This window comes from Sorex araneus, chromosome 5, assembly GCF_027595985.1.
Source record: "Sorex araneus isolate mSorAra2 chromosome 5, mSorAra2.pri, whole genome shotgun sequence".
NCBI lineage: Eukaryota > Metazoa > Chordata > Mammalia > Eulipotyphla > Soricidae > Sorex > Sorex araneus.
In genome coordinates, this window is record NC_073306.1 from 65,522,216 (window position 1) to 65,545,957 (window position 23,742).

Here is a 23,742-nt window from a genome sequence, read left to right on the forward strand (position 1 = left end):
TTGCTGATATAGAATTTTATTATTTTTCAAAGTAGTCACACAAAAAATATCGTAATATATCTTCTAACAATTTGTGATATTCATTTTTCAGATAAATTAAGATAGCCTTGAATTCTGGATAGATAGTATAGTGGTTAGGGCACTTGCCTCGAAGAGGTAACCTGGGTTTGATCCTCGACCCCATGTGGTCCCCAAACCTCCCCAGGAATGATTCTTGAACTACAGAGCCAGGAGTAGCTCTGAGCACAACTGTGGCCCAAACCCCTCCTTCACCCGCCCTCAGAACCATAAAAGAAAGAGTCCCTTAATATTTTTTGAGTCCTTTGCTCAAGGTCATGCAGCTGTAGGTCATGTTCTGACCTTTTTCTTCAAGGTCAATTTATTAACCACACTCATAAAATATTAATAGTAATTAATAATCTCTTAGCACGGCTCTATGTACTTATAGCATCCTACTTAACCATCAAAGTAGTACTTTGAGCTAGGTGTTCTTACAACTGTTGAGAAAACAAAAACACAGCTAAGTCACCTGCACAAAGTAACAGAATTGGCTACTGGAACAGAATTCTCATGGTTGGAGACAGTCTAGCGCTAGAGACTTGTTCTCAACTAGTGAGGTCTAGCTTGGAAGTAGAAAGAACTGAGAAACTGCAGTACAAGTGTACTCAGTACACGACAAATTGAAAGTACCAATGCAAGACAAATTGAAAGTATCAAATTTGTTCTAAGGTTTTCTCCCCTTATCAACCTTTTTGCTTCTGTGCATATAAGGAACTTTTTCTTTAAGGTCTTAAGGTGGAAAGCATTTTTATCTCAAATGCAGTGTGCTTTGCCTTGTTTTCCGTTCTGAGTCCATCTTTGAAAAGTTTGATATATTTGTTTCTGAATTAAGAGGAATCCTAGGTGTATTCAGACAGAAGATAGAGACCCTTTTCTGTCTCAGAGGTACCTGTGTGGCCCCGTGCCCAGACTGCTGCCATTCTCTCTGAGCTTGGCATTCACATCCTCCTTGCCCATCCACGACATGTCTTGTTTCATAAATTCTCACCTTCAGTTTATCACATAAGCTACATTGTGAAACACTCGATTTATTTTTCTTCCCTTTTCTTTCTTCCTTTAAAAAAAATTTCAGATGTAGGAATCTGTTTGATTGGATGTGATGGCACCAGAGGCAGAAAATGTGGCAAAATTTTAAATGGTGAGAAATCTATCTCAGCTACCAGGATTCTGAGAAGCAGATTGTGATTCTCCGACTCACTTTGTATTGAACTGGACAAGTTAGATGGACTAAAAAAGCTTTATTGACTTCTCTCCTTCTCTTAAAGTCAATCAAGTATTTGTGTATGCTGCCCCTGTGCTCTTTCTAGCTATTCCAATTATTAACTTAAAAGTGTGCAAAAATTACTTAAACATAGGTAGGAGTCTTGAAATATCAAACCCTCCAGATTTTAAATAAGCATACATTTCCAAGTTGAAAGACAAAAAACAAAAACAAAATTTTGATTATTTTCTAGCTCTTTTACACATAAAGTCTCATAGCACTGAATCAAAAAACAAACAATAAATGGCAAGTTCCTTCAGGGCACGGTGTTCTGCACAAAGATCTGAGCTATGTGATCCAATCTGTTTCTCCAGATACCCCCAGTATCTAGTGCACAGTAGGGAATCACAGGCTAGATACCTGACTAGATATTTAATAAATAATAGACTTAATATAATAATAAATAATAATCATACTAATGCGGATAAATACTATAGAAGGTGCTTACCTTTTAAGTAATTGGCATCACATAGACCCTTTGAGTGCTGCCAGTAATGATTCCTGAGAACAGAGCCAGGAAAGCCATCCATGGACAAGCTCTGAGCATCTCAGTTTGTGGCCTGAAAAACAAACAAAAAGATAAAATAAACAACAAACTTTGGGAGCCAGAGGATAGTACATTTATGACTCTTGACTTGCATGTGGCTGTTCCCAGTTTGATCTCAAATGCCACATAGGAGTCCTTGAGTAAAGTCAGGAGTAATCCCTGAGTATAGATGATTCAGGAATATGCCCGAAGCCTATATAGCTGGAATGATAGTACAGTGGGTAGGATGCTTGTCTTGCACATGGTCAACCTGGGTTTATTTCCTGGCATCCCATATGGTCCCCCAAGCACAGCCAGGAGTGATCCCTGAACAGAGAACCTGGAGGAAATCCTGAGCACAGCTGGGTGTGCCCCAAAACTATACATATATGTATATATACACATATACATATACATACGCATATATATACACACACATATATATCTGTGAGAGAGATGTGTTTTATATGGTATTTTATATAATTCTTTCTATGAACTCACCTTATACATGTCACATGCTTGTTTGCACTTATTGCCACACGTGTGAGCTCCCAGAGAGTGTGTATCCTAGTTGTAGTTGCAGTACCTAAGATAGAACCTCAGGATAGCAGGTGATAAATAAATGAACTGGATGATCACAGAATTGAATAACATGAGGCTTTCCCCCTTTATTTCTTGTTTTCTTTGTCCTTCACTCTTTTTTGTTCACTTGGCTCTCAGGCCAGAGGGCTTAAAACAATCTCATCAAACTCATCGAAGACATTGAATTCATTCAAATCAAGTTCAGAATTACAGTTTTAAATTTACCCTGGTCATTTCATAAGTAGATTTAACAACTAGCTAACTGCTATCCCCAAAGGGATGGAGAAAAAGCATAAGCTTAATGAATTTGGTCAGACATATCGTGTAACAGATGTCCAACGTGCTGCCATGAGTTTAAATCATAACTATGATGGCTCTGTTTGGCATGTCAAATATATTAGAAGTGTTTTATAGGTCACTGGGCAACTTGCTAGATTGAAGGGGAAGGATCCTGAAAAATGCAGGAGCTGTGTCTAGTTAGATCTCAAAAAGAGTCCTGGAGAAACAGAGATAATCTGCTTACAATGATTCATCAAGTTGGTCCTTTGTTTCACTAATTTGAGTGTCAAGTGCAACCATACAATAAAGAATTGCCAAGACCAGATAAGATTCTCCTCAGGCTGCTGCTTTCCCTGCCCTAACAACTGGTACTATTCATGCCTAAAGCACAAATTGAATAAATAGTTTCAAGCTGGCAATGGTGGATAGGGTTTCAAATTTTTGTTTTTTCCTTGAAAGGCTAAATCCCTTGAGTCTCTAGCTTTCCCCTAAGCATGGCATTGATAGTCATTGCAGCAAGTTAGAATAATTTTAACTTTCTTAATACTCAGAATGGAAGGATGCCTCATAAGTTAAAAATAGTTCCGGTTATATCATCAGTCCAGCAATGGATTAGCAAAGATTTAAAAAAAAATTGTAATGTCTTTTTTGGCCTTGAGAAAGCGCTTATTGTGCCTATGGTTCACTTGGCCTGCTGATCATTTTCATCTTAATGTAATCTTTAACATTACATGGCTACAGGTGAGGTGTTAAGTAATACATTAAGACAACTATTCTCCCTGAGTGATTTCACAAGAAATATGTTTTTAACTGAATTAGATATTTAACAAATGCTATTTGCAATTAAATGCAGAGGAGAGCATCTCCATAAAACAGACTTCGACAGTAAATTTCCCTATGTAAAACAATAATTTAAATATTTTAATTGAGGTTCTGAATGCGAAAATATGGACTGTCAGGAGAGCAGCACACGGAGAGCACTGAAGGCCTTTGGATTCTTGGGAAATATGCAGCAAATAGTTTTCTCTTTAGCAGCCAGAAATCTCTCATTAAAATTAAGAACAATCTACAGGTCCAGTTAACCACATGAGTATTATGTGCTGAATGTTTTTAAAAATTTAAAGCTAGAAACCTCAACTATCTGATAAAAATATAAATTGTGATATCTGAAAGAAGAGCTGGATAAGATAAATGAGATAAAATACAATATAAGTGTTGTTAAAAATAAATTTTACAAGTAAAATGAGGGGGTAGATAACACGAAAAAGCTTACAATTGAAAAATTGAAATCATGAGTAATTTTTAGAAGACCAATTTAGTGGCAGATCCCCCTATGCAAGCCACACAAATGCGCACACTCTTATTACCAGCACTTATTGACATTTGGGGCCACTGACCTGTTTCCCCCCCAAAAATCTCAAAACAAAAATTTGACTTTGGAAATATCCAGATGGCTATCATGCTCAGAGTCCAGTTGTGCTCTCCTTCCTTCATACTTGATGACTTCATAAAAGACAACCCCGCGGACCAAGAGGTGGGTAAGACTTAGCAGCATTAACTCTCTCGCCCCAGAAATTCCACTCCGCCGAAAAGAGGATGATTACTCGGGGGCAGGAAGGGGGATTGCAGAGGTCTCTAGGACCCAGCAGGCGGCGGCAGGCGGCAGTTGTGTAGATCACTGAGAGACTACGAGGGTCCGGCTCAGTTTTAATTCAGTGTCTAATCTCTGCAACAGCGGCGCTTCCTGGGTCCCGCGGCTCCCCGGCTCCGTGAGCCCCGGCTGGCCGCCAGGCGAACACCCAGGGCCGCCCCTCCTGCCCCATCACCCACCATGGAAACCCTCCAAGAAAAAGTGGCCCCGGACGCGCGTGTCTGAGGATTCTGCACAAAAGCGGTGCCCAAAATGAAGACCCTGATGGTGAGTCATTTGTTGCAACTCCTCTGGGCAAAGGCGGGGACCCCCGGGCGCCGCGTCTCCGGGGGGCGCACCGGGGAGCTCCAGGGACGCTTAACCCCGCGCCGCCAGGTCGCCCGTTTCAAAGGGACAACTTTCCACCTGCTCCGCGTTCCCTCCAGGATCCCCGGCTCTGGGCTCTGCCTCGCTCTGGAACTGCGGAGCCGAGGTGGAAACTCGGGTTTGCAAGCGCTCCCGGGTCTCCGACGAGAGGTCCGCGAGGGGCAGCGTGGAGAGCTGGGCACGCGGCGGAGGGTGGGCACTTTGCCCGGGGAGAGGGGGTTGGGGGTGGGAGGGGAGAGGATGGCCAAAAGCCACAGCCTGGCAGAAACTAAGAGGGGCGGGGAGGGAGGGACCTTGGCAGACTTTCTTGGTTACCTTGGCGAATTTCAAACTTGCAAGGATCGCCGAGGTAGAACCCCAACTGATGAATAACAATAATAATAATAATAATAATAATAATAATAATAATAATAATAATAATAATAATAAATAGAGCGAGAGAGAAGGCGGGAAAGGGCTAGCGATTTCGGGCTTAGGGGATCCCCGGTCACCCCGCCAAGTGCCGAGCCCTCCCCTGCCCGGGTCGCCGCTCGCCAAGCACCACCTGCCCCCTGCCGAGGGATCTGGGAGGCGGCGGTGACCGGGAGCGGCGAGGAGCCGGGAGTGTCCCCTGCGGTACGCGCGGGCAACCGCGCCTCCTGCGCCCGGGCTGAGCGCGGCTGAGGCTGGGACCCGGGTGATCGTCTCCTGACCCCGGCGCAGGTGTCCCCGCGGGGCGCTCTCGGGCCGGGTGGACTCTCAGGTTCTGCTCTTTCTCTCTCTCTCCCCCCCGCCGCCCGCAGCGCCATGGTCTGGCAGTGTGTTTAGCGCTCACCACCATGTGCACCAGCTTGTTGCTCGTGTACAGCAGCCTGGGCGGCCAGAAGGAGCGGCCGCAGCAGCAGCAGCAGCAGCAGCAACAGCAGCAGCAACAGCAGCAGCAGCGGCAGCAACAGCAGCAACAGCAGCAGCAGCAGCAGCAGCAACAGCAGCAGCAGACGTCGGCGACCGGCCACACGCAGCCCTCGGCGGACAGCAGCCCCCAGCCGCGCCCCGGGCCGCCCGCTGCTCCGCGGCCGCTGGATGGATACCTCGGCGTAGCGGACCACAAGGTGACACTCGCTGGCCGGGCACCCTGCCTGGGGATCCCGCACACGTGAGCGGGGAGGCGCCGTGAGTAGGTGCCCTTCAGAGGCTGGAAGGGGGAGAGGACCCGCTGCTGTGTGCATTGGGATAGCTCCTACTTGGTATTCAATTCCTACCTGTCAAAAGAAGGATGCAAAGTTTTCAGCGCCCGCACCCCTCTCCCCTCCCATTCCACTTCTCCCCCAGGGAATAAGGATGGGATGACAAGATTCCAAAACCTAATTTTCCTAACTGGAAACGAATCCCAGAATTTCAGCTACCGGTGGGTGCCAGGTTTCTGATGCCTCGGATTAGGTGCCTAGCTGTGCCCTGATGCGCCCACCGAGATCAGGGGGAGTGGGTACTGGCCAGAGCGGAGCAGAAAACCCTAGAGGAGTAGCAGCCAACACTCAGGCTTCAAGATTCTCCTGTGATCTCTGCTTGAGATTGCTCCATTGCTCTGAGCTGCTGAAGTACAGCCCTGGGGACCGGCACCCAGGCAGGCGCTGAAGGCCTGAGCACAAACTCAGCTTTGGGTGGCTTGAAATTCATCGCTGAGAGCTTTATTCCCTCTGCCTTCCAGGAAGCCGCTGCCTGGCTTAGCTATTAATTAATAAGATGATTTTTTTAATTGAGTCTTCTTTCCCTGGAACAATAAATGCCTGCTTTCAATGTGTGAAGCCTTTGGGAGTTTCCTAATCTAGTTTCTGATTCTGGAAAGATTTTTTTTTTAACACAGTTTAAAGGTAGTCTCCATTATTTGAAGCTGTTAATATAGTTTTGTTAAAGCACAATCCCATTCTGCATCTGCTCTTTTATAATATTAAAATTTATAGTTGTGAGCTAAAGTAATAGTTGGCAGGTTCTCGTTTCTGTGAAGGTTGATCTCACCATGCATAAGAGTCAAGCTTTATTGTGCGTTTGTTTGTTAAGTGTCAATTAAAATATCGCCACTCGTGCAATATGTAGTAGTGCTAAGGATTTCGGAGATTCCAACCAAATTTAAGTCAATCTTTAGGGATTTTTAAATGACTGGTAGAGGAAGTGCATACTTCAAAATATGGGTAGACAGCTGGCTAGCTAGAGAGCAAAATGAAATGTAGAAAGAATAATAACATCTGCATTAAAGTGCCAAGAGTACCACTGCTATGGTAGAGAGTTGCAGAAGATTAGGAAGGATCAAGGAAAGTTTCTTTGAACTTGCAGAACTAGCATTGGAAAGAATTCAGGTAGACAGGAAAGAGGGAGCTTTCCTTAGGGATTTTCTGATATGTGGGGGACACGGGTATTATACTCTGAAAAACCCAGAGTACTGAGAGCCTTCAGTGTTACAACTACAGCTTCAGTTTTTCTCTGTAAGTTGTTGATTTGTTTTGTATTTGTATGTGCAAGCTACCTTGAGATCTAGAGTTCTAGGAAAGTTCAGATATTGGATTCTGCGTGAAAGTATGTGATATCTGTAGCTACTGTGATACATATACTGTGGTGGGTTTTGTGGCTGTTGTTTTGTTGACATTACTATCTTGCATCTGTGAAGCTTTGATTAATATGGGATGTCAGAAGGTAAATTTGCTGAAAGCTTTGATCTGCCTTTGGGATTGTATTCCCAATATTTCCCTTCCTGTGCTCTCCTGATATACAGAAACCAAGAATATTGATAGCCTAGAGCAAAATACAATGCCCTCACTTTCATTCTCAAAACTATTTATTTTGTAATCCATTTTGAGATATCAGAGCTGTTTTAATTAAAAAACACAGCTCTTTGGGGGGAAGGAATGTTGAAGCTCTGAGAAATGAAGATAATCTGTAGTAAAAAATGATTCTATAAACTGTTTTGTGAATGAGAACTATGTGTGAATGTTCTTGGAATTCACAAATGTGACTAGGAAGGTCTTTGAAGATAATTAATGCTAATGAAATATTGTCACAGCAAATCAACATCACCCAAAATTGATGGAATTTAACCCCACCTGGAGCAAAGGAACCAATGCAGATTTTAAAAATCTATGCCTTCTCTCTAGATAGTACCTCAATTGTTCCACTAAACTTCAGTCAAAGTGCAGTCATTGAATCTCTATACTACTACTTTTTAGCCAGTTGGAAAAAAATGCACAGTCCCATTTCTGATTGCTTTCCGAAGGTACATGTGTGAAAGTTTCTGTCTCTCCAAATGCTGCTATTTAGATAGATTGATTTATGATCTTCCTATTGTCCAGCCTGAGCAGAGATTGAAAGCTTTTCTAGGCTTTTGAAAATTTTGCTAGGAAATCTTTTCCAATTAACATAAGGGCGGGTAAGAAATGGAAGCGTTTCCATTCTATTATGTTGCCAGATGATACTCTGATTGCTTATGTTTTTTGCACTCTCTCATCAGGCCTTAGAAAAATTATAGGATGTGCTGAATGTGATGACCACCAAGCCATATGCTGGTGCATATTGAATCAGAATTCCAACAGACTTTTTATTTGCTGTTGATTTACAGAGTCTGGAGAGTGTTACAGAGAGCATTTAGGAAAATGGTCACATCTCCATGGCTTGAGGTCCCAAAGTGTGATAAATATGTAGTGTTTATTTCAGTTACATGATGGCATTAACATTATAGCTCCAAGATTAAATTCAACAGGTGGTCCTAATCCCCAGCACCTGAATCTCACAAATTACAGCCTGTCTACAATGAGAGTCTTGTCTCCTAGGGCTGCAGCCTGAATTACTGGAAGATTAAATCTCTACGTACTTTTGATGATAGACATGCTGCAAGTCAAGTCAGTGATGAGCAATATGTGTTGAAGCCTCAAATATCACTTTTAATGGTCATATTTCCTTTCCCCTCATTGACAAATGATATGAACTGAAATTGTAATTCACAGTGACCAGGTGAAGGCTACTTAGAGTTTCTAGTGTTAGTGAAGGCTCTTTATTTTCTCTTAAATTGTTTTTCTTTAGTCCACCTTCTTTTCCCAGACAATTCCCCACAAAAGTTCACCAACTTATTTACATCCAGTTACATGTCTGTCACTGTGGCTACTCTACTGTGGCTGGATCCTGGCATTACTCCCAGTTCCTACGAGTTGAAATCCTGGATTTCAAACCAGGTCAGCCAGGGAGGCAAAATGGCTTTGAGAACCTTCTGTGTTGATCTTTCTAGCATACCATGTAATCAAACTAAAAGACACACACACACATACACACACACACACACACACACACACACACACACACACACACAAACACTACATCAGGTAACCCTCAGAGAAAAGTTCCAAGTCTCCCAGTTTCTAGAATCTGGTCTGGATAGATAAAGTCATTTGCCATCTGTTAGACTCTGAAATGAAACTGTGAGCTGATTCCCATTTCCAATGGCTAGGAGCCCTTATCTCAGAAGGCGCCCACTCTGCTCTGGGCTGCACTGGCCTGAGATGGCTTATGAAAGGACAGTGATCAATGAGTAGAAGGCTGGCCAGCTATCTGCTTGATTCCATAGGACCCAGAGGAATGGATTTTACACATTCCAGTAACCTGTTTGTCTTTGGTTCTTTCCGTCTTTACCCACTCTATTATTTTTTAAAAAAATTTTATTGGTGAATCACCATGAGGTATATAGTTACGGACTTACAAACTTTCTTGCTTGCGTTTCAGTCATACAATTGTCCAGTGCCCATCCCTCCACCAGTGCCCATTTTCCACTACCAATGGTCCCAGCATCCCTCCCACCACCACCACCCCACCCGCCTCTGTGGCAGGGCATTCCCTTTTGCTCTCTCTCTCTCTCTCCTTTTGGGTGTTGTGGTTTGCAGTAGACGTATTAAGTCACCATCATGTTCATTACCCACTCTACTATTAAGAGAAGACAAAAGTACTTAGAGGTAACAGTCCTATTATTAATTTGTCCACATCCAAGCAGGGTGATTAAGTTAGTAATAATTCTAAACCAGAAGGAAAGGACACTATGCTATAACTTCCCTTAGAATTATGCCATGCATATTATTCCATCAAGAATGCATATAAATTCTGAAATGAACATTTACACTTTTAATTAAGCCCTCTTTTAGGGTATTTGAGTCATCCAGTGAATAATAAATATTTTGGACCTGAAGAAATTCAAAATGAGCTAAGTTAGTGTTCAAATATCATAAAATGTAATTTGTCAAGGTTGGTAAAACCTTGTTATCATAAAGCATCTACTGAAATTGTAAAATGAACTATTTTCCATGGGTAAGGAATTGCAACAATGTGATTACTTTTGACAAAAGAAGTTTATCTTCTAAGATCCAGAAGTGTTTCACCAACATTCTATAGGAATAATCCCCAAGCCCCTTAATGCTGAAGCCTCGACCATACTTGGTGGATGAGTCTGATCTGGTACACTCATGATTTCTACCCATGCTGACCTCCTTGCTAATACCTGGCACTTAAATTCCTTGGGGCCTTTGCACTTGCTGTTCTTTCTCTCCTTGGGAAAGGCTCACTCAAAAGTTTTGTATGACTGCTTTCTTCTGGTCATCCAGTCCTTAGACTGCTTGCTATCTACACACTAAATTACCTACTCTTATAATTATTTAAAATGTCTTTTTAATCTTCTTTATAATACTTAACCTAATCTGAAAATAATCTTAAAGTTTACTTTGTCTATTGTCTATCCTCCCCCACCCCACCCCCAAAGCATCTTAGGAGGCAATAGTGCAGCTGGTAGGGTATTTACCTCGAACATGGCTGATCCAGGTTCTGTCCTGGCATCGCATGTGGTCCCCAAGCACTGCTAGGAGTAATTCCTTATTATGGATTCAGAAGTAATATCTGAACATCACTGGGTATGATCCCAAAACAAAAGAACTGGGGGTGGGGGTGGGGGTGGGGGGAGTGATGTTAAGGGGAGAGCAAGAAAGACAAAGCCAGAGCTACCTCATCTTTGTGAAATGCTTTCTCTACAAGAAACATCAAAACCTTGGTATGTCTCACATTTTCTCAATTTGTAAAATAGCAGCTATAGCAATACAATTAAAAGAAGAAGAAAAAGTGATTTCAAAATGCAAGACTCTTTGACCAGGAATCAGCTTACCAATAAGCCCTTGCCTTGCCTGTGTAAGGCCATGGGTTTTATTGTTAGCCAAATCTATTATAAGTAAACAAATAGTAAATGAGACATGTTTGGGAATGAGACTTAGGAGCTGATATTTTAGCAGGCTTCCCTGATTCTTGTGCACATTTTAAGTTTGAGACTCAATCACTTGTAGTATGGTCATCAGGGCTGGAGATAGAGCCCAACATGCTGGAGGACTTGCCTTGCATGCAGAAACTCTGGATTTGTTCCTAAACACTGCAGTGTCTCTGGATGTGCCCCTACTATATCCCCCAAAGTAAATATTTTAGTCAATGTAGCTAATTTGTGTATATATTTTAATCAGATCCCTTTTTGAATGTTTACTGATGGCCTTAATAGTTGCAAAATCTTAAAGGAAGAACACATCCTATTAGGGAAACTTTGATTTAATTTTTTTAAAGAAGGTTAAATAATGATACATATACTACATAATAGTATGAAACCAGGAAGCAGAAAATCAAAACACTAACACTAAAAAGGAGGTAATTTCTGAGATCTTATCTATAAAACAAGCTACACACTCAAGTTGTAAAACTTTCTGAGCTGAAATTTGATTGCTTATCATTTGTGTTTGTATATAAATTATACATAATGTTACTTCCAATGAACAACTTTTATATATCTTGGAAATCAAAGTAACTTGAGAGTGAATTGATTTTTTATAGTCTAGAGGTTGGCTCAATAATGAAAAAGTGCCTGCCTTTCAAGAATGAGCCTGGGAGTTTGATCCCTAGTGCCAACCACATTAGCTGAGTTTGGTTCTGGCAGCTCTGTGCTCTGGGACTCTCCAGATAACACAACTCAGTGTGGGATTTCTTATGTACAGTCAGGCCTGTCAGGCATTTCGAGCGTATAACTGAAATGCATGACTCGCAATGAGCATTTCAACTAAAAATGTGTGAGCACCACAGCTAGGAGTGTGGCCCTAGTGAGCACTGTCACAAGGATATGCATGAGCTGGAGCACCACCACAGAAGGAGCATGTTTGCATGGCAAACAGCACAAACAGGTATGTGTGATTCCAGGTCATCATAACAAAGGGAAGGGAAGGAGGGAAATTAACTCATTAAATTAATTAAAATCATGTTTTTACAAAATGTGTTGACTTTGAAGATAGTCAGTCCCTTGAAGTCTGCTTTGATGTGACACAAGGTCCTCTGGGCTGTTGAAGGGAGTATTTGCATATTGAAGCATTGTCCTGCAAATATTGAGATAATAAAAGTGATTAAAGCTGAGAAAAGACTGGAAAGTTAAAATCAATCATTATTTAACAAATCGTTCTGCAAAACTTCTATTCACCTACTATATACAAACTCCCAGTAAAACTGTGAAAATCTTAAGTATAGAAACTTAAGGAATAATCATTTATTTTGTAAATGATCTTAACACCTGATCCAGTGATCTTGATTCAAGAGAAAAAAATCCCTTAGGGAACTGTCCATACATTGAGGGTCTGGTGATAAAAGTTGAGAGTTTAGGCATGATTTATGAGAGGTACCGAGATTCTTTACAAATTCCTATAATCTTAAATGCTTAATCTGGGTCTGGGCTAAATAAATAGTCTTATTGCATACTCTGTTAAGTATAGTTTCCCAAATAAAAATCACAGGTAGGGCCAGGAGAAAGGTCAAAGGGCTAAGGAATATGTCTTGCATGCTCAAGGCCCTGAGTTCAATCTTGGCACTACTAGAGGTGATTATGGTTTTCACTAGTACTTCTGGTTCTGAGCAGCATTGCATCATCAGCATTGAACCAACTAACCCAGTTAGCTGAGTGGCCTCTGAATGGCCTCTGAGTGGCCCTCTGAATGACCTCTGAACTCCTGAGTGGTCTCCTCAGGAATGGTCTGGGTCTTCTATATATTGCTCTCCCAAACTTGACACGCACCCCTGTCCCCCACCAAGTCACAAGCATGCATACTCTTATCTTAGAGAGCATATCTGCAGGAATGCTTTTCCTTGACTTGTAGCCTATGTTAGATTAGAGCTGTAAGTTTTTGTCTTTATATCCTTTATCCTCTGATGGTGTTATTCCAGTTTATTACTAGTTCTTGTCAAAAAGTGTCTACCTTCCCTGTTTGACAATCTGCTCTTGGATGCTGCGATGTTTTTCTCATTTTACTTTTGTATTTCTAGCCTTTAACAGAATGGCTGCCATAGAATAGCTATTCAATAAATATTTGTTAAATAAATGATCGTATAAAGATTTTTAATTTCTTCTCAAGTAAGCCTTCCTTAAGAGTATCTATTTGGACTTACTAAAGAGGAAGAGCTATGCCTCATAAATATCAATTTATCCTACCATAATTTGTAATTCTGTAGTTATTTTATTTCTAGTCTTGTCCTAATCAGATAACTTAAAACATACTCAGAACTTTAGAGCTAGAAGGAAAGTTTCAAAATTATCAAAAGGAATTCATGAGTGGTGGCAAGATTTGCCCAAAGTCTCCTGCTAGGGGCAGAACTGAGGCTGTGGGTGTCTGATGTGAATATCATTACCATAAGGAAAATTCAGCGCCAATATCTCAGCAGTGACTCAACATTATTTGAACAGAATTTATTAAAATGAAGAGCCAAGGCCTACTCAGTTATTGGAAAGAAATAAATATTTAAACATCTTATTATTCCAAAATGAATTTGAGAATATGCCTCTGGATAGTTAAAAAAGTGCTTCCACCAACCACTAAGTTGGCAATGGGCAATCTAAAGACTATATAAAATGCATGGTACCAACATAATTGGAATAATTTGCAAATCACTGTGGATCTTGCTTTTCAAATGTAAACCAAGCCAGAAGGTGTGTCATGTTTAATTATTTACAGAAAATGTCATGATCTGACCCCTCAATTACCTGAATACCCTTTTCCACAGTGGAGGGCGAGGGGTGGGCATCATCAACAAACTCAGTTAGCCAAGTGTTTGAAGTTCTATATTCTGCATGTAACGTCCAATTTCTCCTAAATTCTGGTATATAATACTTATTGAGAGACAAAATAATAAGGAACTGCTTTTCCTAAGACAGGGCAATGACCCTCAGTCACTGCTTTATTCAGCATAGCAAAGAAACTTTTGTGTTGCATTCTTTCACTGGCTAAGGTGTCCATAGTGTTCCTGGGAACCTCAAAGTCTAAGGAAGGCCTGGAGTGACAGTACAGAAGGTAGGGCATTTGCCTTGCTCGCAACCAAGCCAGGTTTGATACCCACATTTCATATGGTTCTCAGAGCCTTCCTCAGGAATGATTCCTGAGCATTGCCAGGTGTGGCCCCCCAAAACGAAACAAAACAAAACAAAAAGTCTAAGGATACCATGCTAGATTGCTATGAAAATATAAATCATAGCTAGGAATTAATTACACATAGGAGACCATGCACTGTTGCCTTTCCAATGTACAGTTAGCTCATGTCAACCATAACTTCCCTTGGCCCAAAAAATTAAGTCCAGATTCCTTAGAGCATGCAGGTCCTGATAAGGTTTGTCTGATCTACCTTTCCAACCTCACTTCCCACCCTACCCCACCTCCAATCCAGACACCTTCTAAGCTAGAAACTTCACTGCTTGTTCACACATCTCTGCTCTTCTTCCACTATGGAATACCCTTTCTCTATTTATCCACCAGGTATAAACGAATTATCTGAGACACAGTTTCACTTTCTCCTTCCAATGCTCTGTGCAGAGGAATTCTTATACTCTTTTCTGCCAATCCTGCAGCAGACAGAGGTCACATATTGTCTGAATCTATGTCCTGTGGACCAGATACAGGTGGCAATGAGAGGAAGGATATTGTCCATACCCTGGGGAATTCAGAGTGGGGGAGAGACATTATAATTTCTGTGCCTTCTAAATAGAAAAACATGCTCTGTATCTTGTGCATGCCTTTGATCTCACAATATTGTGATTATCTGTCCACATGTGTGCCTGCACATTGGGAAGCAAAGAGCATAAATTTTCCAAGCTAGTGTCAGCAGAACCTAAAATGGTATCTCAGAAATCCTGGAACTCAACGGTTCTATGTTGAACATTGTGTGCATAGAGCCCTGTTTTAATTATATGTAATAAAAGATTTGGACCTGGCTGGTTAATAGGTTTTAGTAATCATTGGAATGAGTTGATATAATAAAAGGGGCAGCATGAGTTCAAGGAATGGCATACAGTTCTTTAATTCTACTGCCCTTTAAACACACATTTATTGACCTTTTCCAGTTTTTACCAATAGATGTTGACATACAGAAATCCCTGTATTTCAGGTCAGTATGTTTTCACAGGAGCAGGGGACAGTACAGGCCTTTTACTTGGGAGCTCTTTGGCACATCATGCAATTCTTAGGCTTAAACCAATCTGTAAAAACAGCAATTAGGGGGGTTGCAGAGATGGTATACGTGGTAGGGCACTTGCCTTGCTTGCAACCAACATGGGTTTGATCCCTGGCACCCCACATGATGCCTTTAGTCCTGCTACGAGTGATTGATCACTGAGCACCATCAGGTGTGGCCCCAAAGCAACAACAAAATGATGCAGCAGTTAAACTTGAAATATTTACTCCTTCACTTATAAAATAGTACTGTGTGCCTAAACATACTTTCCATTGGGTGAGGACCCAGGAAACAATTTTGAGTAATTTGCACCAGTGAAATTTGCATCTACAGAGAGGTAGATAAACAAAATAATGCACAAAATTATATTGTATTATCCATACTGTATTGTATTATGCATATTTGTATTATCCATAAATTTGTCTATAACTAATATATGCTATATAATTCATGGCAATTAGAGTCCGTCCAGAAAATTTTGAAGAGATCTTTTTGCCATACCTGGTGGTGCCCCAGGGACCATGTGAGTGCCCAGGATTGAATACTAGGCTCCCTCCCATATGCGAAACCTGCATTAAAGTCCTCTGAGCCATTTTACTAACTTTAGGAGAAATCCTTAAAGGGAAATTCTGATAGCGACTCCATTAGAAGTGTATTTCAGTGGATCCCCATGACTTTGGAGTGGTATAGGTGACATATACCTATAGGACATATACATATATGACATATACATATACATATATGACATATACATATAGGAGTGGTATGCGTGACACTGGTGACCAGAGACTGCAGAGCCCTGAGGTTTCAGTCTGCCTTAGCTTTCAGTGGCTGCCACCCCACTGTGTGGAAACAGACTGTCTGAATGCAGCTTCATGAGCAACAGACGTGCTTGTGGGTTAGGATTGCCTCACAGTAGTTAGTGAAGAATTTCAGGACGATCCCAGATGGCGTTTCAACTTTGTCTAATTTTGAACCTTACTGTGCATCCTAATACCACCATACTGACAAGCAAAACAATGGTGTTCTGGTTAAGGCTGAAGCAATCTGTTTGTCGAGACTCCATAATGCCTACTTGTTATGAGGGGGAATTAAGCCCACCTGCAGTAGAGCTAGTGAAGCAGAGAATAAATGTGCTGGAAGAGATTCTGTCCTGTAACAAACAGTTCTGCTGGGGAAGACTTTATTCTCAAATAACCTTATCAAGAGTGACTGGTGCATAATAAATCTTACCAGGTATAGATCTATTGGAAGTACGGTGAAGGGAATACTTTCATTTCCCCTCATAGTTATGGAGAGAGCAATAATCATTCTTCTAAATCACTTGTTTGCTAACAACCACCAAGAAAAGTAAAGTTCCTGTTTCACTTGCATCAGAAGGAAATTGGCCATAAAGTCACGTAAATTTTACCAAGAGGGAGTGTGATTCCTAATTCACTCAGAAGCATTTGGTGGGGAGCAATTCTGTATCTTTCGATGTAGGTATGTGTGGATGAATGAATTCTGCTTTTATGGGACTCATATTTGAAGTTACTTGGCAATGTCGCACCTGCCAGACTGTTTTCAGGAATTTCCAAGTTGTCTTGCATTACTTGAAGTGATATCTTCCACTCTGTATGAGAAATCATAAAGCTGGTTTATTTCATTTTTATTTCACTTGTTTCAAGTTGTGAATAGTCAGAGTACAGGGAGTGATGACATTCTGCTTATACTTCAGACTATAGGAAATGGGATTCAAGGAATTTATATGGAATCCCACTCTCAATAACCTGTCAGGATAAATAAAATTTGGCGTAAAGATCTAGATGCCATTAGTTCCTTGAATTATGCCCACTTCTCTCACTAGCAATGCTGTGGATTTAGGCTTAGTTTGAAATGTGGTGGGTTTTTAATACAAATGTTCTGAAAAAAGAATCAGAGAAAACTGTCTTAGCAATCAAGAATGGGAACAAGATTACTACAATAAAGTGGGAAGATGAAAGGATTGGAACTTGAATCAAGAATAAGGAAAAGAATGAGGAAACAAAGCTGCTTGCTTCTTTCCTGCTATCAAAAAGCCTCTCTTCCTGGATCTCAGACCAGCCTTGAACTGCTGACTGGGTTCTAGAAAGCTAAGTAAAGGTGGCTCGCATGAACTCTGCCATCTGTGAAGAGGCCACAATGATATGACATTACTACATTTGTGAGGGTTTGGTTTTTTTGGTCACACTGAGGGAAATTCTCAAGAGTTGCTCCTAGCTCTGCACTCAAGAATTACTCCTGGTGGTGCTCAGGAGACCATATGGGATCCTGGGGATTGAACCCAGGTCAGCAACATGCAAGGCAAATGCCCTAGCCACTGCACTATTGCTCTGGCCCCACATTACTACATTTGAATGTATATTATTTTACCTCAACCAAATGAAAGTTTGTCTAAGATACAATTAGAGAGGAGTGATTTTGAGACTGTTTTCTGAAATGAGCTTCATAATGTCTCTATAACAGCAACAGGTTCAGATTCCCTTGGGAGTTATGAATTTCTGTATTGACTGGTTGGCCAAGTAAGAGGTTGACACTTGTCAACAGGACCATGAGCCATCCTGCTGCTATTTCACCCTTTAACAGGTCTTAAGTATTGAAAGGGGCTGGACTGTCCCGTCCCATGGAACTGGATAACGGGGGTTCACAAGGAGAAGGTGTTGATAGGGAGAGGGGAGACACACACACACACACACACACGTACAGAGAGAGGTGAGCAAAAGCAAAAAGCTACTTTATTGTAACTCCACAGTGCTTATGTATGCTTAGGCTTCAATCTACTTGCGTCATGGTCTTAAGGTAAAACTAGAAGTAACTAATGGCACCCGGGGCAAATAGGGGAGAAAACAGTAGATATCCAGAAGGCTGATCTATCTGTTCCTGTTGGCTAACCATCCTGCTCTTGTAAAAGTGTCCCAGTGCTCGGGTTCTTGTAAAATGGCTTTCTCAACCTGTTTATGCGAATGTTTGACTGCAAGCTAACATGCTGAAGGCCCGCTCACCACACTGGACTGTGTTTTATCTATCTTGCTCATCTATGAACACCAAGACTCAGCAGTAATTCATTCAAACTCAGTCTGGAGATCATACTGAAGAGTATGGAATGCATTCTATGTCAGAAAGCCTTCTGCTCCATCTTCTCCACTAGAGCATATTGAAATCAAAATAAGGGAGATGATAGCCAGAGGACTAGATTTATTTTTTTTCATAATATAGGAGTACTGCTGTTTATTCAGTCATTGATTAAGCTGGTTAAATTGGGCATGAACTCCATTCCCAATTTTTTTATTTTATTCAGAATGTTATTTTATTATTCAGAATATTAATTTTTTATTTAGGATATTAATTTTATTTTATTATTATTCTTTTTTCCTCCTTTATATTGATTCACCGTAAGATAGTTGCAAAGCTTTCATGTTTGAGCTTCAGTCAAACAATCATCAAACACCCAGTGCACATTTTCCACCACCAAAATCCCCAGTACTCCCCCCAACTCCTCCCCACCCCCTACCCCCATTCCAACCCTTCCTCTGACTTTTTTATGGGGGCAGACAATTTCCCCCATACTCTCTCTCCATTTCAGTTACATTCAGTATTCAACACCAGTCCCACCACACTCAAACCTGCCAAAAAGACAATGCTAGACAATTTGTTTTGTATTGCTTGTTATGGATAGAATATAATGTCCAGGAAATTCTGTGTTATTCTCTTCTGGGAGCTTTAGTGTATAGTCTCTGGGTCTTGGCCACTGATGAGATTACATGGCGCCAGGGGCAGTTTGTGGGTGTGATTGCTGGGCTACTGGAAAACTGGGGATGTGGTGGGAGGAGGCCCAGTCCAGATCCAAGAGGGCTTGGAGATCTCAGTCACAGGTTCCCTCTCACCTCCGTGCCACTGGCCCTAACTGTGTCTTTTGATAGCTTTCAAGATTTATGGGTCTTTGAAATAGGGCCAATCAATGAGCTTATATAGCTGAGATGGAATTGGTTTGTGGGTGTGGCTCCCAGATACCTAACTTTTGGCATTTTAATTTCTTGGTAACTTGGCCTCAAGATTTGGGGGTCTGGCCAAAGACTCAGCAGCAATTTGGGGATAGCTGGAAGTCTGACGGCATCATCAGGCTGCTGATGCACTCTCCTTGTAGGTACAGGTTAACCTCCTGGTGGCAGCATACCCCTAGGACTAGTTTTAAGGAATAAATCTTTCTGCTACCCAGTTGTAAATGCTAATATAGTCATTATCTCCATCCACCAAATGGCAAACGACAAGAAAATAACACCTATTCCTAAACCTAGTACCATGAGACAGTTATTATTAAAAATGTAGTGTTCTTGGGGCTAGAGTGATAGCACAGTGGGTAGGGCATTTGCTTTGCACGCAGTCAACCTGGGTTCGATTCCCAGCATCCCATATGGTCCACTGAGAACCCTCAGGAGTAATTCCTGAGTGCAAAGCCAGGAGCAATCCCTGAGCATTGCCGGGTGTGACCCAAAAGGCAAAAAAACAACAAAACAAAACAAAACAAAAAAACAGTACTGTTCTTTTGTTAGTTTCAAGCATATCAGGTATATGTATGTATGTGTGACATTTTTGCCTCTTTATTAATATTTGTAGATATGGGTGGTCTATTATGTTTATTATTTTATTAATATGGTATGATGGTGAGCATTTACTGAACTGTTAAGATTTTAACTTGAGACTTAACCTTATTTGGTACTTCTAACCAAAATATATTTCGGGATTAGAATATCTTGAGATCTGTGCTCAATTCTCCACACATTAATCTTTAAAGTATATACGTCCCTCTACTATCTTAAAAATTTCTTTTCCTTTTCTACTCCTCCAAGGTTTTTGTTTATTTGTTTGTTTGTTTGTTTGCAGGGGGCTGGAGGGTGTGGACAGGGGTGAGGAGCTGCACTTGGTAGTGTTCAGGGGACTGCACGCTGCTGCTGGGGATTAATCCCAGATCTTTCTCGTGCAAAGCATGCACTCCAAGCCTTTGGAGCCATCTCCCTAGTCTCTCCAACCAGCATTTCCTACTTATGTGATGTTTCCATTCCTGCCTTTCATCCCCTGCCTATCTAAATGCTCAGCTACAGAATATGCTACAGAACATTTAAATTTCATAAATCATTACATTGGACTGGAGCGATAGCACAGTGGGTAGGGCATCTGCCTTGCACACAGCAGACCCGGGTTCAATTCCTCCGTCCCTCTTGGAGAGCCCGGCAAGCTACCGAGAGTATCACGCCCACCCAGCAGAGCCTGGCAAGCTATCCATGGTGTTTTCGATATGCCAAAAACAGTAACAACAAGTCTCACAATGGAGATGTTACTGGTGCCCGCTCGAGCAAATCGATGAACAACGGGACTACAGTGCTACAGTGCTGCTACATTTCCTTAATTATTTCTTTTTTTTTTTTAATTTAACTTTTTTTTTAATTAGTGAATCACAGTGAGACAAAGTTACAGACTTACAGGTTTTCATGCTTACGTTTCAGTGGGAGGGATGCCGGGACATTAATTATTCCTTTTGTGGGACGCCTTGCACGTGGTGCTTAAAGGCCAAGAAGCCACTCCCAGGAGGTCTCTCTCAACAGGGCTGGACAGTTCAGTGCTAAGGCCAAGAATTCAGTGCTGCTGGGCCCTGTGCTGCCTCTGACCACTAGGAAGACTAATCGCTTTGTGGTTCTGGGGTTCAAACCCAAGTAGGGCACATCCAATCTTGCACCTTAACCCCTGTACAGTCACTCCAGTTCCCTTCCTTTATCATTCTTGTCACCAATCTCTAACTTCCCTAAATAGTAGCTAATGAGTAGCTACATATGTTTTAAATAGTAGCTTTGGAGTCTCATGGTCCATGACAGCCAACATGGGCTTCCTGAGCACAGTTAGAGATGGTGGTGGTCTGTTTGTTTTTTTTTTTAATTTTTATTATTTTTTTATTTTATCACCATGTGGAAAGTTACAAAGTTCTCAGGTTTATGTCTCAGTTATACCGTATTCAAACACCATCCCTTCACCAGTGTCCATATTCCATCACCAAAATCCCCGGTATACCCCCCGCCCCCCACCCCAACTGTATAACTGATGAATTTCACTTCATTTTCTCTTCACCTTGATTATGTTCCATATTTCAACACAAAACTCACTATTGTTGTGGGAGTTATACCCCCAAACAAGATAGTCCTACTAAGGAAGCATTTGATAATTAGTTTTCCATAAAAAGATTGTATGTTTTCAGGTTTTAGAAAAGGTCGGATGTGTTCCAGTCCCGAATCCCGGAGCCGTGTTAGTTGCTACTCAGTGTCGCCAGGGCTTCATCTGGAGAAGGTGTGCTGGCTGCACCTCCTCCGTCTGGCTCCCTGGTGTTGTTGGCCCCAGTTCGGGTCCGGAGCATTGTCTGGGCCGCGTTGCTCACCAGAATGCCTGGCCGCTTCTCTGTTGAACGTGGCAAGATGGCGTAGAGGGTGGGTCGAGGGCGTGACTTCCGGCGGCCGGGACCACTTGGAGTTTGGGCTGGCGCCGCCCCACTCCAGTGCCCCCCCGCGGCTCGGATGTGTGCCAGTCCCTAATCCCGGAGCCGTGTTACTTGCTGCTCAGTGTCGCCAGGGCTCCATCTGGAGAAGGTGTGCGCGGTACTTATACGGTCTGTTATCTTTGTGGTTAGTGCTGAGCACTTTCTCTCTCTCTCTCTCTCTCTATATATATTTTTTTTTTGGGGGGGGGGGAGGCAGTCTCTGCTCTGTGATTTCATTACCTTCTAGCTTTTCCTCCAAGTACAATATGGCTTTCCTTGATACAACTTTCCTAAAAAGCAATTTTATTGCACAAATAGTCATTATTCTCATCTTTTTTATCAGAAACATTATCTGGATTTTTTATCTTATCGCTTCATAAAACATTTTAGTTCATTTACCTTATTTTTACCCAGTGTATTGAGTTCCATAACTGTTCTGTGCAAAAACTTTTGTTGGTTTGTTTGAATACTGAGATCTAAGAGCTCTTCTTTTTTTTCTTATATTTTTCAAATATGTGCCAGCTGATTTTCCTTGATTGAGGCATAGTTTCCAAAATCATTGTTATTCTTTTAGTGTGTAGGTAGAATAATTCTGTCATTACAGGCACCAGGGACTGCCTTTTATGATAGCCAACTGGCTTGAGATTATTTTATGCATTTTGATTGGTGGCTTCCAAGTAAAAGTCTGAGAACCTACATCTTTGCCAAAAAGCTCTTTATCAAATCAGTCCTTTATTCTACTGCTTAATCCCTCTGCTTTATTTTCTATATTTAAGCATCACTGAGTCCTTTCCATTCACTTTTTTGTAATGATTTTAATTCAGGAATACATAAATAGCATCAAATTTAACATTTGAGGCATTATAACTGTATCATTCGGGAGCATTAACTACATTTACATCATTGTCAAAAATCCTCACCATATCCAAACATTTTCAGTATCCCAATGACTTATTAACCATTAAACAACAACTTAATAGTTATTAAGTTATTTTTACCTAGTTTACTTCTCTCCAGCCCTGGTAATCTCTCTTGGCCTTCTTTGACTTTACCTAATTTAGATACTTCACATAAGCAAAGTTATTTAATAACTGTTACTTTGTGTCAAATATTTTACTGTATAAATCTGTAGCATATGTCAGAACTTTGCTCCCATTATAGCTAGATAATGATTCATTTGGTGGATATACCACATTTGGTTTATTCATTCATCTTTTTATCAGTACTTGGGCTAATCAGGAATTTCAGCCAGTAGTAATAGTGTTGGCTGGAGTGATAGCACAGCGGGTAGAGCATGCCTTGCACGTGGCTGACCCAGGTTCGATTCCTCTGTCCCTCTCAGAAAGCCCAGCAAGATACCTAGAGTATCCTGCCCACACGGCAGAGCCTGGCAAGCTACCCGTGGCATATTCAATATGCCAAAAACAGTAACAAGTCTCACAATGGAGACATTACTGGTGCCCACTCGAGCAAATCAATGAGCAACGGGATGACAGTGACAGTAAGAGTACTACAGTAAATACTAGCATTCTCATTAATATTTTGCGCCTCCTTCCTTTCTTCCCTCCTTTTCACTACTCATACCAGCACCCAAGTACCTAGCACCCAGTAGCTGACAGCTGTGCAGTCTGTCCTAACTCGACTGTACCTAACATGCAAAACAAAGAAGTAAGAGTAAAAGGGTGGCAGGGGAGAAGCCAATAATCGCACTAATTATGTTTCTCATTTTAAAATGATATAAACCTTTTGAAAAGTAGGAAGAAAGAATTGTTTCTGTAATCCTATTTTAGTGTGATAATATAATTGTGATTTTCTTCTGCCATTTTTTGCATCACCTTATTAATTTTTAAGATTAAAATGAGCTCATTGCACATGAGTTCTGGGGCTGTTTTTGGTTTTGTTTTTGGGGCCACACTTGGTGATGCTCAGGGTTACTTATGGATCTACACTCAGACATTACTAGTGGT

General features: G+C 41.4%; 1 protein-coding gene across 1 annotated transcript in view; it reads left to right on the forward strand.

Moving 5' to 3' along the window:
- Window positions 1-4,325: 4,325 nt before the first annotated feature.
- Window positions 4,326-23,742, forward strand: part of ST6GALNAC5 (ST6 N-acetylgalactosaminide alpha-2,6-sialyltransferase 5) — a 194,405-nt gene continuing 174,988 nt past the window's right edge. The window contains exons 1-2 of the mRNA XM_004603335.2: window positions 4,326-4,626; window positions 5,508-5,816. Of these exons, the coding sequence (XP_004603392.2) occupies window positions 4,612-4,626; window positions 5,508-5,816 (324 nt within the window). The 5' untranslated portion in view covers window positions 4,326-4,611. The remainder of the gene's footprint in view (window positions 4,627-5,507; window positions 5,817-23,742) is intronic.